This window comes from Lactuca sativa, chromosome 1 (assembly GCF_002870075.4).
Source record: "Lactuca sativa cultivar Salinas chromosome 1, Lsat_Salinas_v11, whole genome shotgun sequence".
NCBI lineage: Eukaryota > Viridiplantae > Streptophyta > Magnoliopsida > Asterales > Asteraceae > Lactuca > Lactuca sativa.
In genome coordinates, this window is record NC_056623.2 from 71,300,582 (window position 1) to 71,318,685 (window position 18,104).

General features: G+C 27.1%; 3 protein-coding genes across 3 annotated transcripts; all 3 read right to left on the reverse strand.

Moving 5' to 3' along the window:
• Positions 1–2,858: 2,858 nt before the first annotated feature.
• Positions 2,859–3,401, reverse strand: LOC111916568 (major allergen Pru ar 1). Its single transcript, XM_023912229.1, has 2 exons — positions 3,218–3,401; positions 2,859–3,145 (listed from the first exon to the last, which is right to left on the reverse strand). The coding sequence occupies exons 1-2, from the start codon at positions 3,399–3,401 to the stop codon at positions 2,859–2,861; spliced, it is 471 nt and encodes a 156-aa protein (XP_023767997.1).
• A 5,732-nt stretch (positions 3,402–9,133) lies between these two features.
• Positions 9,134–9,822, reverse strand: LOC111916569 (major allergen Pru ar 1). Its single transcript, XM_052764046.1, has 2 exons — positions 9,592–9,822; positions 9,134–9,543 (listed from the first exon to the last, which is right to left on the reverse strand). The coding sequence occupies exons 1-2, from the start codon at positions 9,797–9,799 to the stop codon at positions 9,257–9,259; spliced, it is 495 nt and encodes a 164-aa protein (XP_052620006.1). The 5' UTR covers positions 9,800–9,822; the 3' UTR covers positions 9,134–9,256.
• Positions 9,823–12,795: 2,973 nt separating this feature from the next.
• On the reverse strand, positions 12,796–13,338 carry LOC111916570 (major allergen Pru ar 1). Its single transcript, XM_023912231.1, has 2 exons — positions 13,155–13,338; positions 12,796–13,082 (listed from the first exon to the last, which is right to left on the reverse strand). Exons 1-2 carry the CDS (start codon positions 13,336–13,338, stop codon positions 12,796–12,798), a joined length of 471 nt encoding a protein of 156 aa, XP_023767999.1.
• Positions 13,339–18,104: the final 4,766 nt, after the last annotated feature.

Consider the following 18,104-nt stretch of genomic DNA (forward strand, 5'->3'; position numbering starts at 1 on the left):
CTCATTGATCTAGAAATTGTAGTAGTATGATCCTGTGTTACCCCGATGGTAACTTACTAATGATGTGACTAATACGCATGAATATGGAAGTACTTTTATGTCTATATGTGTACATTTGATATATAATTAATATTGAAACGACCTTCGGACGACTACCCGAAATCCCACCAGACCACATCCAAATCGAGAAAAAGGAAATAGGGCAGATGGCCTTCCTAAGCCCTTTAAACATTGCTTATATATCTATACATATATGGGCATGCAATTTATAAGAAGTATAACAAAGTTTAAATAAAAGTGTTTGATAAGTAAAAGAGTTTGTAAATCAGTTTGAAGTAAAACAGTTTGATAAACAGTTTGAACAGTAATAAAATCATTGGTTTTCTAGTTATTAATCAGATGTGATTGATGTAATAACTATAAGTATTTAACTTGTATCCCCCCATAAAGTATTGAAAACATTTAAAAGTATTTCAAAGGTTAATTAAAGGGGTATGAACTCACTTGCGGTGAGTGGATTGGATTGAAGTGTCGGATACCGTGCTAGGTGGCAAACGGAGACTTGTTCACACGCACGAGCCTAGTTATCATATAATGAGCATATATATAACTATTTAGCCAAATAATAACTAATGAAATAAGTTGGGACACTCAGGAACATGTAAACACTTTGTATAAGTGTTATAGGTCCTATGGGTTGCTTCTAGGTTGTTATGGGACAAGGCTAAAGGGGTTTAAAGCTTCCAAGGACCTTGTATAAGTGTTTACTCCTCAATAAACTCCACACAAGGAGTTCACGGTCGTAAACCCTTGAGTTTATGGCCGTGAACTCTCAAATTGGTGGTATTTGGTGTTTTGAAGTGCTATTTGATTTCTAGAATAAGTCTTACGTGGTGGTTTAATCCTTTGGGTAGTTTAGGGCATAGAAATACTCCTTTGAGGAGTTTACGGCCCCAATGCCAAATCCCTTAGAGTTTACGGCCGTAAACTCTCATGGGATGGGTGTTTTATTCTTTCAAGTCCCAAGCACAAGTAGGATAATTTCTAGGCATTTGTTTAAGGTTAATGAGGACCCTAGGCACACTTTGGTGCCCTTATTTGGTGTTTACGGTCTAAGAGTATTTCCTTGGCGGTAAACTCCCTTTAAGGGGTGCTTTTGATGTTTTAAAGTCCACAAATTATCTAGAAGTAAATGAGGGTTAATGTCTAAAGCCTTAGGAGTGATTAGGGCACATTTTGACCCTTGAATTTGGAGTTCACGGTCCAAGAAGTTCTTGGGCCGTGAACACCCTAAGCTAGGTGTTTTTGATTGTTTTCTAGTCTCAAATATACATACATATAATCCTTAGCTAGTTACTTAACAAGGAAATGGGACTAGATAGCCTTTAAGCCTCATTTTGGAGTTTACTCCCCAAGAACGTTCTTGGGCGGTAAACTTCCGAATCTCACATATCTGACATTTAATCTATGTTATTAAGAATATAACAAGTATTATAAAACAACTAGAGAAGTGTACTCACGATTTGGGATGAAAACCCGAAGATCCGTGAGAGAGAAAATGGCTTTTCTCTAGTTGGAAATGTGAATAATGAATGAATTTAGTTCAGAAATCTATTTATAGTCCTGAAATATTTTTGGCAGAAAATATTTTTATTCCGGAATTGGCTCTAACATTATGAAGTTTTGAAATACTCAAGTTTCACAAACCCATGAGCATCCACTCTCCTGATATCTCCTTAAACATAAACCCTAATGTACACAAACTTATTCGGAAAAGTCTGAAATTCATTGAAACAGGTCTAGCTTCTATTGAATAGATAATGTTCGTACAAAATGGAAATTTCGGGTTGTCACAGTATAATAAGTAGAAACAGACAAACCATCTTGTCTAGTTGCAACTATTTTATGTTTTAATTCGAAGGCTCTTGGAGAACTCTCCTTACCGAATTGTTCATGTAAGTCTGTCCAGATCTCTGCCGCTGAAGTCGCATATTTGACGCTGTCAGGAATTCCCTTTTCCATCCTGGTGATGAGCCATCCCTTCACCATCGCGTCTCACCTCATCCAAAGTATGTAATCCCGGTTTTCCTTTTTCTGGTTTTTGAAGTGTTCCATCGACAAAATCAATTTTGTTTTTGGCGAATAGAAAGTTTTCCATCTCTTGGCTCCAATTGTTAAATTTGGAATCTGAGAGAACTTCATTGACATGAAGTTGTTTTGGTACATCGGAAGGATGAAGATAATATGGTGAGTTATGATCGATCCCGCCACCAGAACCTTCTCCGATGTCTTTGTCTTTGGCTGCTCCTCCCGTCATTCTTCTAGCAGAAGAAGGTATGTTTTAGGTTTCAGATTCGGGCTTTGATACCATATAGAAATCTAAGGTATTATTCAAAGAATCGTTGAAAACTATTTTATTGATATGCCAAACCAACAGTAAATAGAAGATGTGTACAATAAGAACAACCAATTCACAAAAGTATCAGACTTAGCTAAGGAAAGGATAAACCAATACTTGATAAAGATAGACTAAAAAACAATATCCTATAAAAAGTGGTTCTGTATTTGTCAAGATAGACATCAAATAGGATTGTAAACATATTATTAAGATTTCTTTTCTTAGTTTGTTGCAAATGAGGGGTGTTCCTAAGTTAGGTCTAAGCTATCAAGTATATCTTATATTAAGATTGACACCTAAAATATTTATAGTCATATTTAGAGCAACGATATACACAAATCATCAATTCTCTTCGTTATATAAAGAAGTACCTTTTTGGCTAAAATTTTATTAATAGTGCAATATTTATTTCTCAGAAAACACAAGGAATCTTAAAAATATCAAACACATATGTGAATCTTCAAACATATGCATCAGGGTTTTCAAGAAGGTAAGCTTCCACAACCTTGTAAAGCCCTAGCACCTTTTCTTTTCCTGCATTTAGTTCTTCTTCCTTGAGTTCAAAATCACCATGGGTGTAAATAGTAGTAGTCATCTTTGAGATGGTTCCATTATCAGGTGTAGCTTCAAACTTAATATCATAGGACACCTTTTCAACCTTGTCGGATATGCCCATACCTTCAATCAAACTATACTTATACGTTAATGTATTTTCATCAACTTCATCTACATGGTGTTTCACATAACCTACATAAAATTTTGAAATTAAACACAATTATTTCACCATATTAATAGATATTTGATCAAATATAAGTTTACCTCCTGAAAAGTTAGTCTGATTAATGCTTCCGGCCCCACCATCACCTTTGATTAATTCGATGCTTTTAATAACATCTGGCAAGAGTTTTGGCATTAAATTATGGGAGTCGAGGATTGCGGCTTTGAAAATTCTTGATGGAGGGATTGTGGAAGTGTGTTCATCGGTATATGTTATGACACCCATGGTTTTTGAGGATTAAAGATGATTAAAATTGGTTGATTTTGAGTGTTTTTAAGTATATAGATGGTTTTCAAGGCTAAAAGATGGGTTTTATTTATAGGTTGAAATGAGAAGAGTGTTGTGGAGTTGTTATTGTACATTCACATTAATTGGCAAGATTAACATTCCGTTTCTTGTCCACATTAAGAAACTTAATGTATGTAATAAATATAAAAAAGATAATCTTGAAATCGATTAAATAATAAACATGAAACTTACATAATAAATGAAAACATGCTTATTTGGGCGTTATATATGCATGAAAAGTAAAAAAATGGTTTTATTATTAGCTATAGATAGCGTTGCACAGTGGCAAAATCGTCTTTACTAGAATTTTCAGGAGACTTAAGGGCGTGTTTGGCACGTAGTTTTTGGGAGCTTCTAGCTTCTAGCTTTTAAGAAAACGCTAGTTAAAAAGAAAAAGTCTCGTTCGGTGACATGAACGTTTATCTTTTAGCCTAAACAAAACGCTCCAAAATCAAAAGCTACATGGAGTAGCTTTCAACTAAACGCTCCAAAATCAAAAGCTACCCGCTAACCGCTACCAGATACCCGTTAGTTTTGCCGAATACGCCCTTAATCAAACATTGATGATTATAACTCAATATTTAATATAAATAAACTCTAAAATAAAATCAACATAATAATTTAAATTCTATTACAAAACATTTTAATTTTAGAAAAAGTTAATATTCGAACATTAAGTGTCCCTTAAAATGTCTATTTTAGAAGATTTTAGTCTTTAAAGTAAATTTATTTTCAAATATTGATGGTAACTTAATCAAACATTGATGGTTATAACTCAATATTTAATATAAAATAGACGAATACCCGCGCGTTACTCATAATACAACAATATATTAGAATTTTTTACAAATATATTATTTTTAAATATATCAATAATGTTGTTGTTAACCCTTATATAATAAATCTTATAATAAGTTAGTATAAACAATGTTTGTTTTGAATTATATAATAATGTAGACATCTTTTAAAATTTTATAATCTCTCGATGCCTCTACATAATCATGAATAAAATTAAATATAAATATAGTTTAATGATATTTATAGTTGTTGTTATGATTAATTAATTTAAAAAAAATTATTTGCTTAAGATTTTAAATTTTGTCATTGTAATTATTTAAAACATCAAACATTGTTTTTGTTTTTAAAGGTAACAATATAATTCTATGTATATAATATTACTTTTAACTATTGTTGTGTAAGTTATTTAACATAACATATTTAGAAACTCTTAATTCTTTTAATTTGGTTTTAGAAATTGAACTTTTTTAAAAATCATTTGATGAATATTGTTAGTTTCTTTAATTGTAATTATTTAAAACAACAACCATTGTTTTTTGTTTTTAAAGATAACATTATAATTTTTATATAATATAACTTTTGACTATTCTTATTTTAAGTTATTTATAAGCTACTTATTTGAAAATTCTTAATGATTATAAAAAATAGTTTCATGTTTTTTTTTGTTAATCTATGATTAGAATTTAGGTTTAACGCTATAATTTATAACTTTTAACTATTTATAAAATAGTCTATCAAGTTTTTTCAAGTTTAACTGAAATTTTGATTTAAGTTAATCGCTTAACATTATAATGAAATTAATAATTTAATTATATTGCATAAAATCATAAATTATACAAAAGTGGTGACTTTAAAATGAAAATTGTTCACATACGACAACCTATTTAAACTAATAAGTTAACTATAATATATTAAAAAATTAAGGTAATAATTTTATAAATAAAAGTAAAAATATGATATTTTAATATTTTTGTTTAGTTAATTTATGATTAGAATTTAGTTTTTACATTAATTTAACATTATTAATTAATACATAATAATTATTAGAAAGAAATTGAAAAGTCATTGAGGTCTCAAATGCATATAGTGCAAGTAAATAAGTTTCTTTTATACTAGACGAATTCCCGCGCGTTGCGCTGCACATGTTAAAAATATATTGTTAAAATATTGAAAAATATATGTTTAAAATGGTTATTTATTGATATTAACTTTAACATAATATTTTTACACTAATTTATATATATAAGTCTCAAACAATTTTGAACAATATTATTCATTGACATCGACCCACCTTCCTCAGTAATAGAATTATCGATAATTATCTATTTAGTATTATTTATAACAAATGTTATGATTGATTAATTTAAATTTTTTACTTATGCGACTATTTTCTAATTTCAATAATGATGCTCATTTAAAGTACAATTTATTTGTAGCTAAAGTTATGTTATTTTTAATTTAGTGCTATTATCATTTAAAATTATTGTTCATTAATTTTAAACCACTTATTACTATTAATAGTTTATAGAAGACTTTTAAGAAACACTTAATATTATTATTCAAATATGAAACATATACTAAATAATAAAGTGATAAGATTGACAATTAGCATTTCAAAAGAGACTTTCATGGATAATATGAAATATCCATGATTTTTATAATTTAGCACTTATTATTATTAATAAGTGAAAGAAAACTTTTAAAAATACTTATTATTATAATTAAAATGTTAAACATTTACTAAAATATAAAGTGATAAGATAGACAATTTGTATTTTAAAAGAGACTTACCTGGATAATATTGATAATATGACATATCCATGATTTGTAATTAATTATTGCTTTGAAGCAACACAAATATACAAACATATATACAATATCTAATTAAATACTATCTATATCACATTCCATAACCTATGATCGATAATATGAATCTACTATAATTTACATTAAAATTTCAATCATAACATACAATGATTATCTTAAAAGAATACTTAAATCAAGAAAAAATATATATAAAAAAGTATTAGATATAATAAACTTACAAATTAAAAACTTTAAACTAATAACATGACTCGAAAATGGTCCAAATGCCTCAAACCAACACAAAAACCTTTAAACTTGTTTATTTTTTTTTGTAAATTTTGTATGTGATTTGTATTTGTGTGTCTACTCAAAGAGATTGATCTTTTTATAGTAGATTATCCATTAATTGATTATTAAACATATTATATAAGTTATAAAGCCTTTGAATAGTTAATCATTATTAAGATACTTTTGAGTGGTATTCCTTCAAATAGGAGGTTTCAAATGAATATGATTTGAGTAAAAATGCATCTTCTATAAGCTAACAGACGAATGCCCGTGGGTTGCGAATAAACACCTATACAGTTGAAATCTTTATATATATATATATATATATATATATATATATATATATATATATATTAAATATAATAATAACGTTGTTGTTAAATTTGATATAATAATTTGTATACTAAATTGATATAATATATTGATTATTTTGAATTGTATGATAATATATACATCTATTATAATAGTATAATCTCAACCGTTTGAATGACTTCTACCCGCGGGTTACTCATGAATAAAATTAAATATAATATATGACTTAATGTTATTTTTAGTTTTTGTTATTGTTAATTAATTTTTTAAAATTTATTTTCTTAACGTTTTAATTTCTATCATTATAATTATTTAAAACATCAGAAATTGTTTTTTTGATTTTAAAGGTAACAATATAATCATTTATAATTTAGTTTTTGCATTTAGCACTCTACAATTTATCACTTTAACTATTCACAAAATATTCATTGGGTTTTTTAAGTGGAACTGAAATTTATATTTAAGTTGATACTGTAATGTTATATATTTAAATTAACAGGTTTAAGTATTTTGTCAAAACTTTTCCAAAGTTGTAGCTTTAAATTGATAATTGTTTACATACAACAACATATTAAATCTAATAAATTAAGTATAATATGTTAAAAGTTAAGACATAACTTTATAAGTAAAAGTAAAGATATTATTTTAATATTGAAATTTAGTTTATTTATGATTACACTTTAGGTTTGATATTTATTTAACCTTATTAACCAAATTATAAGCATTATTAGAAAGACACTGCAATTTATCACTTTAACTATTTACAAAATATTATTTAGGTTGTTTAAGTTAAACTAAAATTTATATTTAAGTTGGTCCTGTAATGTTATATTTAAGTTTATAATTTAAATATTTTATACAAATTGTTCAAAAGTTGTAGCTTTAAAATGATAATGGTTTAGATCCAACAATATATTAAAACTAATAAATTAAGTATAATATGTAAAAAGTTAAAAAAAAATATAACTTTATAAGTAGAAGTAAGTATTTTCTTTTAATATTGAAAGTTAGTTTATATATGATTACACTTTATGTTTGATATTTATTTAATCTTATTAACCAACTTATAATCATTATTAGAAAGAAAATAAAAAGTTATGGAAGTTTCAAATGAATGTAGTGAAAGGAAAATACATGAGAGTTTCAAATGAATGTGGTGAAAGAAAAAATGATTCCTTTATAATATGATATGATATGATTTGATGATAATGATATAGATATAGATATAGATAGATATAGATGAACTCTAAAATAGAATCAACATTATTATTAAATTCTATTACAAAACATTTTAATGTTAGAAAAAGTTAATATTCGAACATTAAGTGTCTCTTAAAATGTGGGGAAGTTATTAGCATCAAGTTACATAAACACCAAATCTTTTTTAGTTTACACAACAAATTCATAGTAAGCCAATAAATCTTGAATTCTCTTCATTATTTCAAGAAACACTTTTTTTGAGTCGAATTTTATTTATGGTATGATGTTTATGTCAAGAAAACATTGTGAATTATTAAACATTGTGAATGAAGGATGATGTGGGTTGTATTTATAGGTTGAAATGGGCAAGAGTATTGTGAAGTTGTACTTGGTGCAATTTTAATTGTACATTTGCATTGACAAAAGCAAGATCAACATTCTCATTCTTGTCCAGATTTGCAATGGGCTTTAGCTGCAAGAGTATACCATACGAGTCAAACGAAATTGAGTATAAGTCGCACGCTTTGGTGTTAGTGTTTTTGGTATTGGTATATGCTAATATGTCTATTAAGTCCATTTTATTGGTTTTTATTTTGTTCTTTATTGTTCTCATGATTTTAAAAAGAAAGGTAAGTTATGTAATAAACGTAAATTAAAATCTAAAAATTGTAAAAATAAATATAAACAAACAAAAATTAAAAAAATAAAAATAAACAAAAATCAACATAAATATAAAGTGATCAAAATGTGCTTACATGGACGCCATGTAGGAATGAAAAGTGTTTTTTTTTTTGCTATAGCATGTCATAACGTGAAATGAAACCACATGATAGACACGACTATTTGTACAAATATATCATATAGTGCTTTTAGTTTCTCTTATTATCTTAGCAAATTATCAAAACATAAAAGATGTTGAGCAAGACACAAATTTATACACCGAATATGAAAAATTGTACCATAAATTAATTGGTGGTTTTACCGTCGTACTCGATCTTTCTTATATGATTATATCATATTTATCCTATTGGTTGTTTTTAACATTAAAAATCGGTTTCCATGGTTTTCAAACTGAACCAAACTGATATGCGGCTTGATTTGGTCTTCAGTCGGACCAAAAAAATTTTCAAACTAAAGAAGCAATTGACATGCTACCCTGTGTCTTCTTACAGTCAGTTTGGCTTTACTCATAACACCAAATCTTTCTTGGTCTACACAACAAACTCATAATAACTATTAACCTCCCAAATCTTGAAGTATCTTCATTGTATCAAGAAACAATTTTGTAAGTAAAATTTTATTAATGGTGTGATGCTTATTTCTCAAAAATAGTGGGAATCTTAAAAACACAAAACATGGATACAACACAACATTAAAAATAGGAATCTTTAAACATATGCATCAGAGTTTTTGAGGAGGTAGTCTTCCACAACCTTGTAAAGCCCTAAAACCTTTTCTTTTCCTGCATTTAGTTCTTCTTCCTTAAGCTCAAAATCACCATGAGTGTAAATAGTTGTGGTCATTTTTGCAACGGTGCCATTATCAGGTGAACCCTCAAACTTAATATCATATGACACCTTCTCGATCTTGTCTGATATACCCATACCTTCAATCAAACTATACTTGTATGTGAATGTCTTCTCATTCACTTCATCTATTTGATGTTTCACATAACCTACATACAAGGATTAAATTAAACACATTTTTCGGACCATATTAATACATATTGGATTAAGTATAAGTTTACCTCCGACAAAGTTAATCTGCTTAATGCTTCCGGCCCCACCATCACCTTTGATAAATTCAACGCTTTTGATTGCACCTGGCATGAGTTTTGGCATCAAAATGTGTGAGTCGAGAATTGAGGCTTTGAAAATTCTTGCTGGAGGGATTGTTGAAATGTGTTCATCGGTATATGTCAAGACACCCATGGTTTTTAAGGATAAAAAATGGTTAAAATGGGTTGATTCGAGTGTTTTGGATTATGGAGATTGAATGATGCTATGGGTTGTATTTATAGGTTGAGATGAGTAGAGGATTGTGAAGTTGTACTTGATGCAATTGTAGTTGTATATTTGCATTGGCAATGGCAAGATCAATATTCTGTTACTTGTCCACATTTGAAATGGGCTTTAGCCGCAATAAACCATTACTATAGGAATCAAACAAAATTAAGAATAAATTTCACAATATTAGTGTTAATGTTCTTAATCTTTCTATACATCCATTTTATTGGCTTTAATCTTTTGTATGTGTGTATGGGGTGACCTTTCTAAAATTAAAAGTAAGAGATGTAATCAATGTAAACACAGTTATAATCTTAAAATTAAAAAAAAGGATAATTTAAAAATAAGAATTAAACAAAAAATCCACATAGACATATTATGATCAAAATGTGATTAAGTTGACGTCATGTAGGCATGATTTTTTTTTTTCTATATCATGTGATAATGGTCGATTGAAATCTAAAATCAATTTTCTAAATGTACTGGTAAACACTTATTTATTAGAACACTAGGTGTGAGACCCGTGTATTACATGCGTTTATTAAAAAAATATAAAGGTGTAAATATTTAATATTTTTTTAAATAAATTTAAAAAAAAATAAACGAAATTGAAAATAATTAAGTAATTTAATCTATATTGGTAAAAAAACCTATTGACATATAAATTTTGTTGAGTATGAATGTGTAAACATTAGCAATTATTTACAATAAACTTTCGAAATGAATGTTAACCATAAATTTCAAAAAAAAAAAAAAATGAATACAACATTATATGTCTTATTGTTAAAATTATCGTTATTATCTAAAGACTTGTTTTATGTAAGAGACTTTTTTTTGTAGAAATTCTTAATAAACTTTATGTTAATAGTTTTAGGTGTCGTTTTAAAAAAATGTAAAATCTTATAAGATATTTAAAAGATATTGTTACTTAAATCCTTCCTAATAAATAAAAATAGTTTTGCCACATGTTACTCTCTCATTAACTTGGACACATGTCATTTTTTGGTATTTTTGAATAGATGTTTTTTCCATGTGTCATTTTCTCATTGTTTATCTTTTTTTTTTAATTAACACATCATATTTACACCTCAATTAATAATTGTCTTATTTAAAAATAACCATTAAATTACAATATTACAACTCATATACTATTGAATATGTTTCCTTTTAAATTCAAATTTTAAATTTAAATAAATTTTTGTTTAAACCTTCATATTTAATTTTTTTTTGTTTTATCCAACCCGTATAACATACGGGTCACACAACTAGTTTATATATATATATATATATCCCTCAAAAATGTCAACATGTACATTTATAAAAACTTAACTATACATGTGTATATCATTTCCTTATTCCACTAAAATATCTTCAAATTTCCATCTATACATATAAACGTTATTTTAAATAAATCATCAAGTCTACCTTTCTCAATTTACAAAAAATGGTATAGTTGATGCTAATAGAGGCATAATTTTAGGAAGTAAATTATGGTGGAAGAGTTTTTGTCAATGTTTTAAAAACCGGTTTTTTAGTTGAACCGGTATGGTGATCGGTCCCCGGTTCAACCGGTTTAACCGGTTCGACCGCCGGGTGAATCAGTTTCTATATTTTTCATATTTTTTTTTCTATTTTCCTACACTTACATACATATAGAAATTATGAATTTGATGTTTACAAGTTCAAACATTAAAAATACATATAAAAATAAGCTGTAGATGAATCCAAATACATTAAATAATACATAACCATAAGTTTTAGTGTTTTTACATCAATCTATATACGTCAAAAAGAAAATAATATATAATACCGAAACGAAATATAGTTTTTGATGAATAAAAACACATCAAAATTTTTTATAACATTTACCATATGTTTTTATTTAGAGAAAACTAAATTGATTTGAAAAAAATCATCAAAGTTTATTATGTAAATTGTTCTTTTTCATGTGTTTTTATTCGGTTTAACCGGTTCAACCAGTTTATTTTGACTGGTCAAACCGGTTTTTTTCTAAAAACCGGCTGATTCAATCCGGTTCAAAAATCAATGTAAAACCGGTGATAGTTGAACCACTCCCTCTCCCAGTTCCCGGTCCAACCGGTTCGACCGGCCGGTTCAAACCGGTTTTTAAAACATTGGTTTTTGTTAAAAAGTCTTAACAAACTTTATATTAATACTCTTAGGTGTCATTTAAAAAAAATCATAAAAAATATTAAAAAAAATTGAGTGTTGTATGTGTTACATTACATTCTAAGTAATCTTTTAAACAAATTCACACTTCCATCTATTAAGGTATTTGTCTTGTTTATTATTGTAATATAATCCAGCGACTGACTAAAAAAAATTATAAAGCTAACATGAAAGCTTTGGCTGTAATCACATCTCGTAACTGCCAAAAGGCAGAACTTTGGACCCATCATCTCTCCACCTTCACAAATATCTAAATTGATTATTTCTTCGATACCTATAAGTTATATAAATTTGATACAATATAGTTTCCTAATTCGTTATCAAGGTTGTTGGTTCATGCAAGTTTACAAACTTATTTTAAGAGACTATACTTATTAGAAAGTTGTATTGCAGAATCTAACAATGCACCAATGTTTTAGGCACTTCAAAGTGGTTATGTATTTGTCAAGATAAACATCAAATAAGCTTGTAAACATATTATTAAGATTTCTTTTCTTAGTTTTTTGCAAATGAGGGGTGTTCCTTAGTTAGATCTAAGGTATCAACTATATCTTCTATTAAGATTGACACCTAAAATATTTATAGTCATATTTAGAGCAACGATATACACAAATCATCAATTTTCTTCGTTATATAAAGTACTTTTTTGGCTAAAATTTTATTAATAGTGCAATATTTATTTCTCAGAAAACACAAGGAATCTTAAAAATATCAAACACATATGTGAATCTTCAAACATATGCATCAGGGTTTTCAAGAAGGTAAGCTTCCACAACCTTGTAAAGCCCTAACACCTTTTCTTTTTCTGCATTTAGTTCTTCTTCCTTGAGTTCAAAATCACCATGGGTGTAAATAGTAGTAGTCATCTTTGAGATGGTTCCATTATCAGGTGTAGCTTCAAACTTAATATCATAGGACACCTTTTCAACCTTGTCGGATATGCCCATACCTTCAATCAAACTATACTTATACGTTAATGTATTTTCATCAACTTCATCTACCTGGTGTTTCACATAACCTACATACAATTTTGAAATTAAACACAATTATTTCACCATATTAATAGATATTTGATCAGATATAAGTTTACCTCCTGAAAAGTTAGTCTGCTTGATGCTTCCAGCCCCACCATCACCTTTGATTAATTTGATGCTTTTAATGGCATCTGGCAAGAGTTTTGGCATTAAATTATGGGAGTCGAGGATTGCGGCTTTGAAAATTCTTGATGGAGGGATTATGGAAGTGTGTTCATCAGTATATGTTATGACACCCATGGTTTTTCAGGATTAAAGATGATTAAAATTGGTTGATTTTGAGTGTTTTTAAGAATATAGATGGTTTTCAAGGCTAAAAGATGGGTTTTATTTATAGGTTGAAATGAGAAGAGTGTTGTGGAATTGTTATTGTACATTCGCATTAATAAGCAAGATCAACATTCCGTTTCTTGTCCACATTAAGAAACTTAATGTATGTAATAAATATAAAAAAGATATTCTTGAAATCGATTAAATAGTAAACATGAAACTTACGTAATAAATGAAAACAAGCTTACATAGGTGTTATATAAGCATGAAAAGTAAAAAACTGGTTTTATTATTAGCTATAGATAGCGTTGCACAGTGGCAAGATTGTCGTTACTAGAATTTTCAAGAGACTTAATCAAACATGGATGGTTATAACTCAATATTCAATATAAATAAACTCTAAAATAAAATCAACATAATAATTTAAATTCTATTACAAAACATTTTAATGTTAGAAAAAGTTAATATTCGAACATTAAGTGTCCCTTAAAATGTCTATTTTTATATGATTTTAGTATTTAAAGTAAACTTATTTTCAAATATTGATGGTAACTTAATCAAACATTGATGGTTATAACTTAATATTTAATATAAATTAGGCGAATACTCGTGCGTTGCGCAAAATACAACAATATATTTGAAATTTTTACAAATATATTTTTTTTAAATATGTCAATAACGTTGTTGTTAAGTCTTAAATAAAATATTGTAATAAGTTGGTATAAACATTATTTGTTTTGAAATATATGATAATGTAGACATCTTTTAAAATTCTATAATCCCAACCGTCTCAATCACCACTACCTGCAGGTTAATCATGAATAAAGTTAAATATAAATATAGTTTAATGATATTTATAGTTGGTGTTATGATTAATTAATTTTAAAAAATTTATTTGCTTACGATTTTAAATTTTGTCATTGTAATTATTTAAAATATCAAACATTGTTTTCGTTTTTAAAGGTAACAGTATAATTTTGTATATAATATTATTTTTAACTATTGTTGTTATAAGTTATTTAAAATAACATATTTGAAACTCTTAATTGTTTTAATTTGGTTTCAAAAATTTAACTTTTAAAAAATCATTTAATGAATATTGTTAGTTTCTTTGATTGTAATTATTTAAAACAACAACTTATTTTTTTTGTTTTTAAAAATAACATTATAATTTTTTATATAATATAACTTTTAACTATTCTTATTTTAAGTTATTTATAAGCTACTTATTTGAAAATTCTTAATGATTATAAAAAATAGTTTCATGGTTTTTTTTTGTTATTTAGGTTTAGCACTATAATTTATAACTTTTAACTATTTATAAAATAGTCTATCGAGTTTTTTCAAGTTTAACTGGAAATTTTGATTTAAGTTAATCGTTTAACATTATATTGCAATTAATAATTTAACTATATTGCATAAAATCATAAATTATACAAAAGTTGTTACTTTAAAATGAAAATTGTTCACATACAACAACATATTTAAACTAATAAGTTAACTATAATATGTTAAAAAGTTAAAGTAATAATTTTATAAATAAAAGTAAAAATATGATATTTTAATATTGTTGTTTAGTTAATTGATGATTAGAATTTAGTTTTGACATTAATTTAACATTATTAACAAATATATAATAATTATTAGAAAGAAATTGTAAAGTCATTGAGGTTTCAAATGCATATACTGCAAGTAAATATGTCTCTTATATATATATATATATATATATATATATATATATATATATATATATATATATATAAAGTTTAAAATAAAATCAACATTATTATTAAATTTTATTACAAAACATTTTAATGCTAGAAAAAGTTAATATTAGAACATTAAGTGTCTCTTAAAATGTCTATTTTTAGAAGATTTTAGTCTTTAAAGTAATTTTATATTCAAATATTTTGTAATATTGATTATGGTTTATAAGTTTATTGATTTTTTTTCTTATATTAAAAATTTAATTATTAGTAATTATATTTCAATTCAAGTATAAATATCTTGAGAATTTGAAAAATCTATACTAAAATAGACGTGTCAAATCTAAGAAATGAAAAATGACATATTGGCCTAATGATATATTTCAAATTTACTCATTTAGTCTCTTAACTTATTTGCTTTATGAGGGAATAAACTTTGAAGTGACATGTCTTTTTACTCCCTCTAACCTATATTAGTCGGTCTCTATGCCACTTAAGCATTTTCCATTTAAAAAGTCAAAATCACATTTTGACCATTTGTTTGTTACTAGATCGACGTCTCCTTCTTCCTGTTCTCAACTTCAATTGATAACCATCAACATAAATGAAAATCGCAGCCTCTTTCCTTTCTCAAAATCGATCACAGCCACCAAAAAATCACAGCTTCCTTCAATATCTTCTTCTTCATTCTATCTCTTTGTAAGTTCAATGGAGATCCAAACTCACATAAATACTTTCATCTTCATCTTCAGCCATTGAACCAGAAGGTAGGTTTGTTCAAGGTTCAAGGTAGGTAAGAATTGAAAAAAAGTGGAATTTTAATCTGATTTTGTCACTATCTGCCTGCTATTATTGAACAAGGATTGCCGGTTTGTGTTGTGACACCGTCTTTTAGCTTAATCCAACATGAACAACTACTAATTATCTCCTGAAATTGTTGAAACTATTGAATCTGAAGATGGGTTCATCTTCATCGCTGCTTTCACCTCCATTTACTGTAACTTTCCATAAAACATCATCTCTTTCTTCATCTTCTCAAAAAATCAGCACAGTTGTTCTATTTATTGTCGTGATTTTGGCTTTTTGTTCTTTATCTCCGGTTTACTTCACTTACACGTTAGATTCTTAAAAAAACATAACTCTCAATTGCATTCACCTCAATCAAATCGATTCCCAGATGGGTCTCCATCCGACAACTCCAACAACTTTTACATTTCATGGTTACTATTTAGATTAAACATTCTAAAATTGATTCCCAAATGGGTCTCCATCCTTTGATTGTGTCATTTGTTTATGTGAGTTTTCTGAAAACGATTGAGATTACTACTAACGTGAAGAATTTGGGGAAAATTGTGAGAGGAATGAAGAATGTGGCCCTCTCTTGTCCCCCCCCCCTCCCTCTCTATAGAACTTCATAAGCAAAACCAATAGGAAAAGATGCGAAGACGAAGCTATGATGGTGTATCTGAGGGAATAGGCAAAGGCAAAGACCTTTGACTTTTGAAAGTCAATGTGGATTGAGGGAAAAAAGCAAAGAAGTTACCGGCTGACCCTTTCAACTCTTACATAAGGACCCAATTGACCCGATAAAATCCGCTTTGTTTCCTTAAAGGAAACGGAAAAAACTTTAGGGACTTAACGAGCAAAGTCGTAATACATAATAGGGTATTTGCATCATTTCCCCTCTAAGAAATAATAATCGGTCTTTAATGGTAGATTGATAGGCGTCTTGAGCCTAAGAACTATATAACGGGTCTTGGGCTGGACCAAGTTAATGTTTCTTTTTTTGTTTAAAAAATTATTAGGAAGAATATTTAGCAATCTGTTTCCTCTAATCGAACAAATATTTTATTTTATTTATTATTATATTCAACAGAAAAAAACACTAAAAACTCTCTTCGTTTCGTAGATATATTTTGGACTTTTGTCATTGATATTGTCATCGTCCTATGAAATTGTGGGATATCTTTGGTTTCTTGTTCCTTTAAATTAGTAGGGGATACTGAAAAACCTTATGCTATTGCTTCTTCTGTTATCTCATACTCAACCTTTTCAATTTAACCCAAATGGGCACAAGTGATACCGGTTTTGTAAAAATCAATCTATACAACTTACTTGGTTATCTTTAGGTGCTTAATCTCTAGTTAGACTATTAGTGAGTAAGTAGGATTCTATGGATTTCTAAGACCTCGAAGAGTTTTTAGATTGATACAATGAAGAATTCGAGTCCTTGAATTTAAGGATGTAAAGAAATTAAAGAACAATTTACTATTCGAATATGTTTCAAAGTTATTATGAAAAAAAATGGTAAATCGTATCATTCGAGAGGCCTACAAATCAACCTGATAAATACTTGTACTTGTTGAATAGTTAACTTGTTTTATTTTATTTTTTATTTTATTATTCACTTGTGTTTGCTATGATATTGTTGATAATTGATTTTCTTAAAGTTATGTGCTTTATAATTTAAATAGAATTGTTTATTATATGTAAAATTAAATTATTTTAAGTGGACAATTTGGATCATCCTATGCGATTTTTAAATAGGGTTGTTTATTATCTGTAAAATTAAATTATTTTTAAGTGGACAATTTGGATCACCGTATGGGATTTAAAAATTTATTTGCTTTACAATTTTGATTCGTTTAGATAAAACCAAATTTATAATTTGCATTTCAAATAAACTTTGTTACTAAAATAAAAATTATCATAGTACAAACAAACTGAATAATAACTACTTATTTAATTTTTTCTTATTTATTAACTTACTAGTTGTGAGACCCATATATTACATGAGTTAATTAAAAAAAATAAATATAAATGTCAAAATATTTAAGAGCTTTGAATTCATAAAAATATAAGAAAAATAATGAATTATTATAATGGAAATTATTATGTAAAATTTAAAAAAATAGAGAAACTTATAAAATGATATTTGACAAATTAAATGAGAGTGTAACAAATGACAAAAAAAAACTTACATTTATTAGAAATGATAGAATTTATTTTAGTATAAATCTTAAATTATAT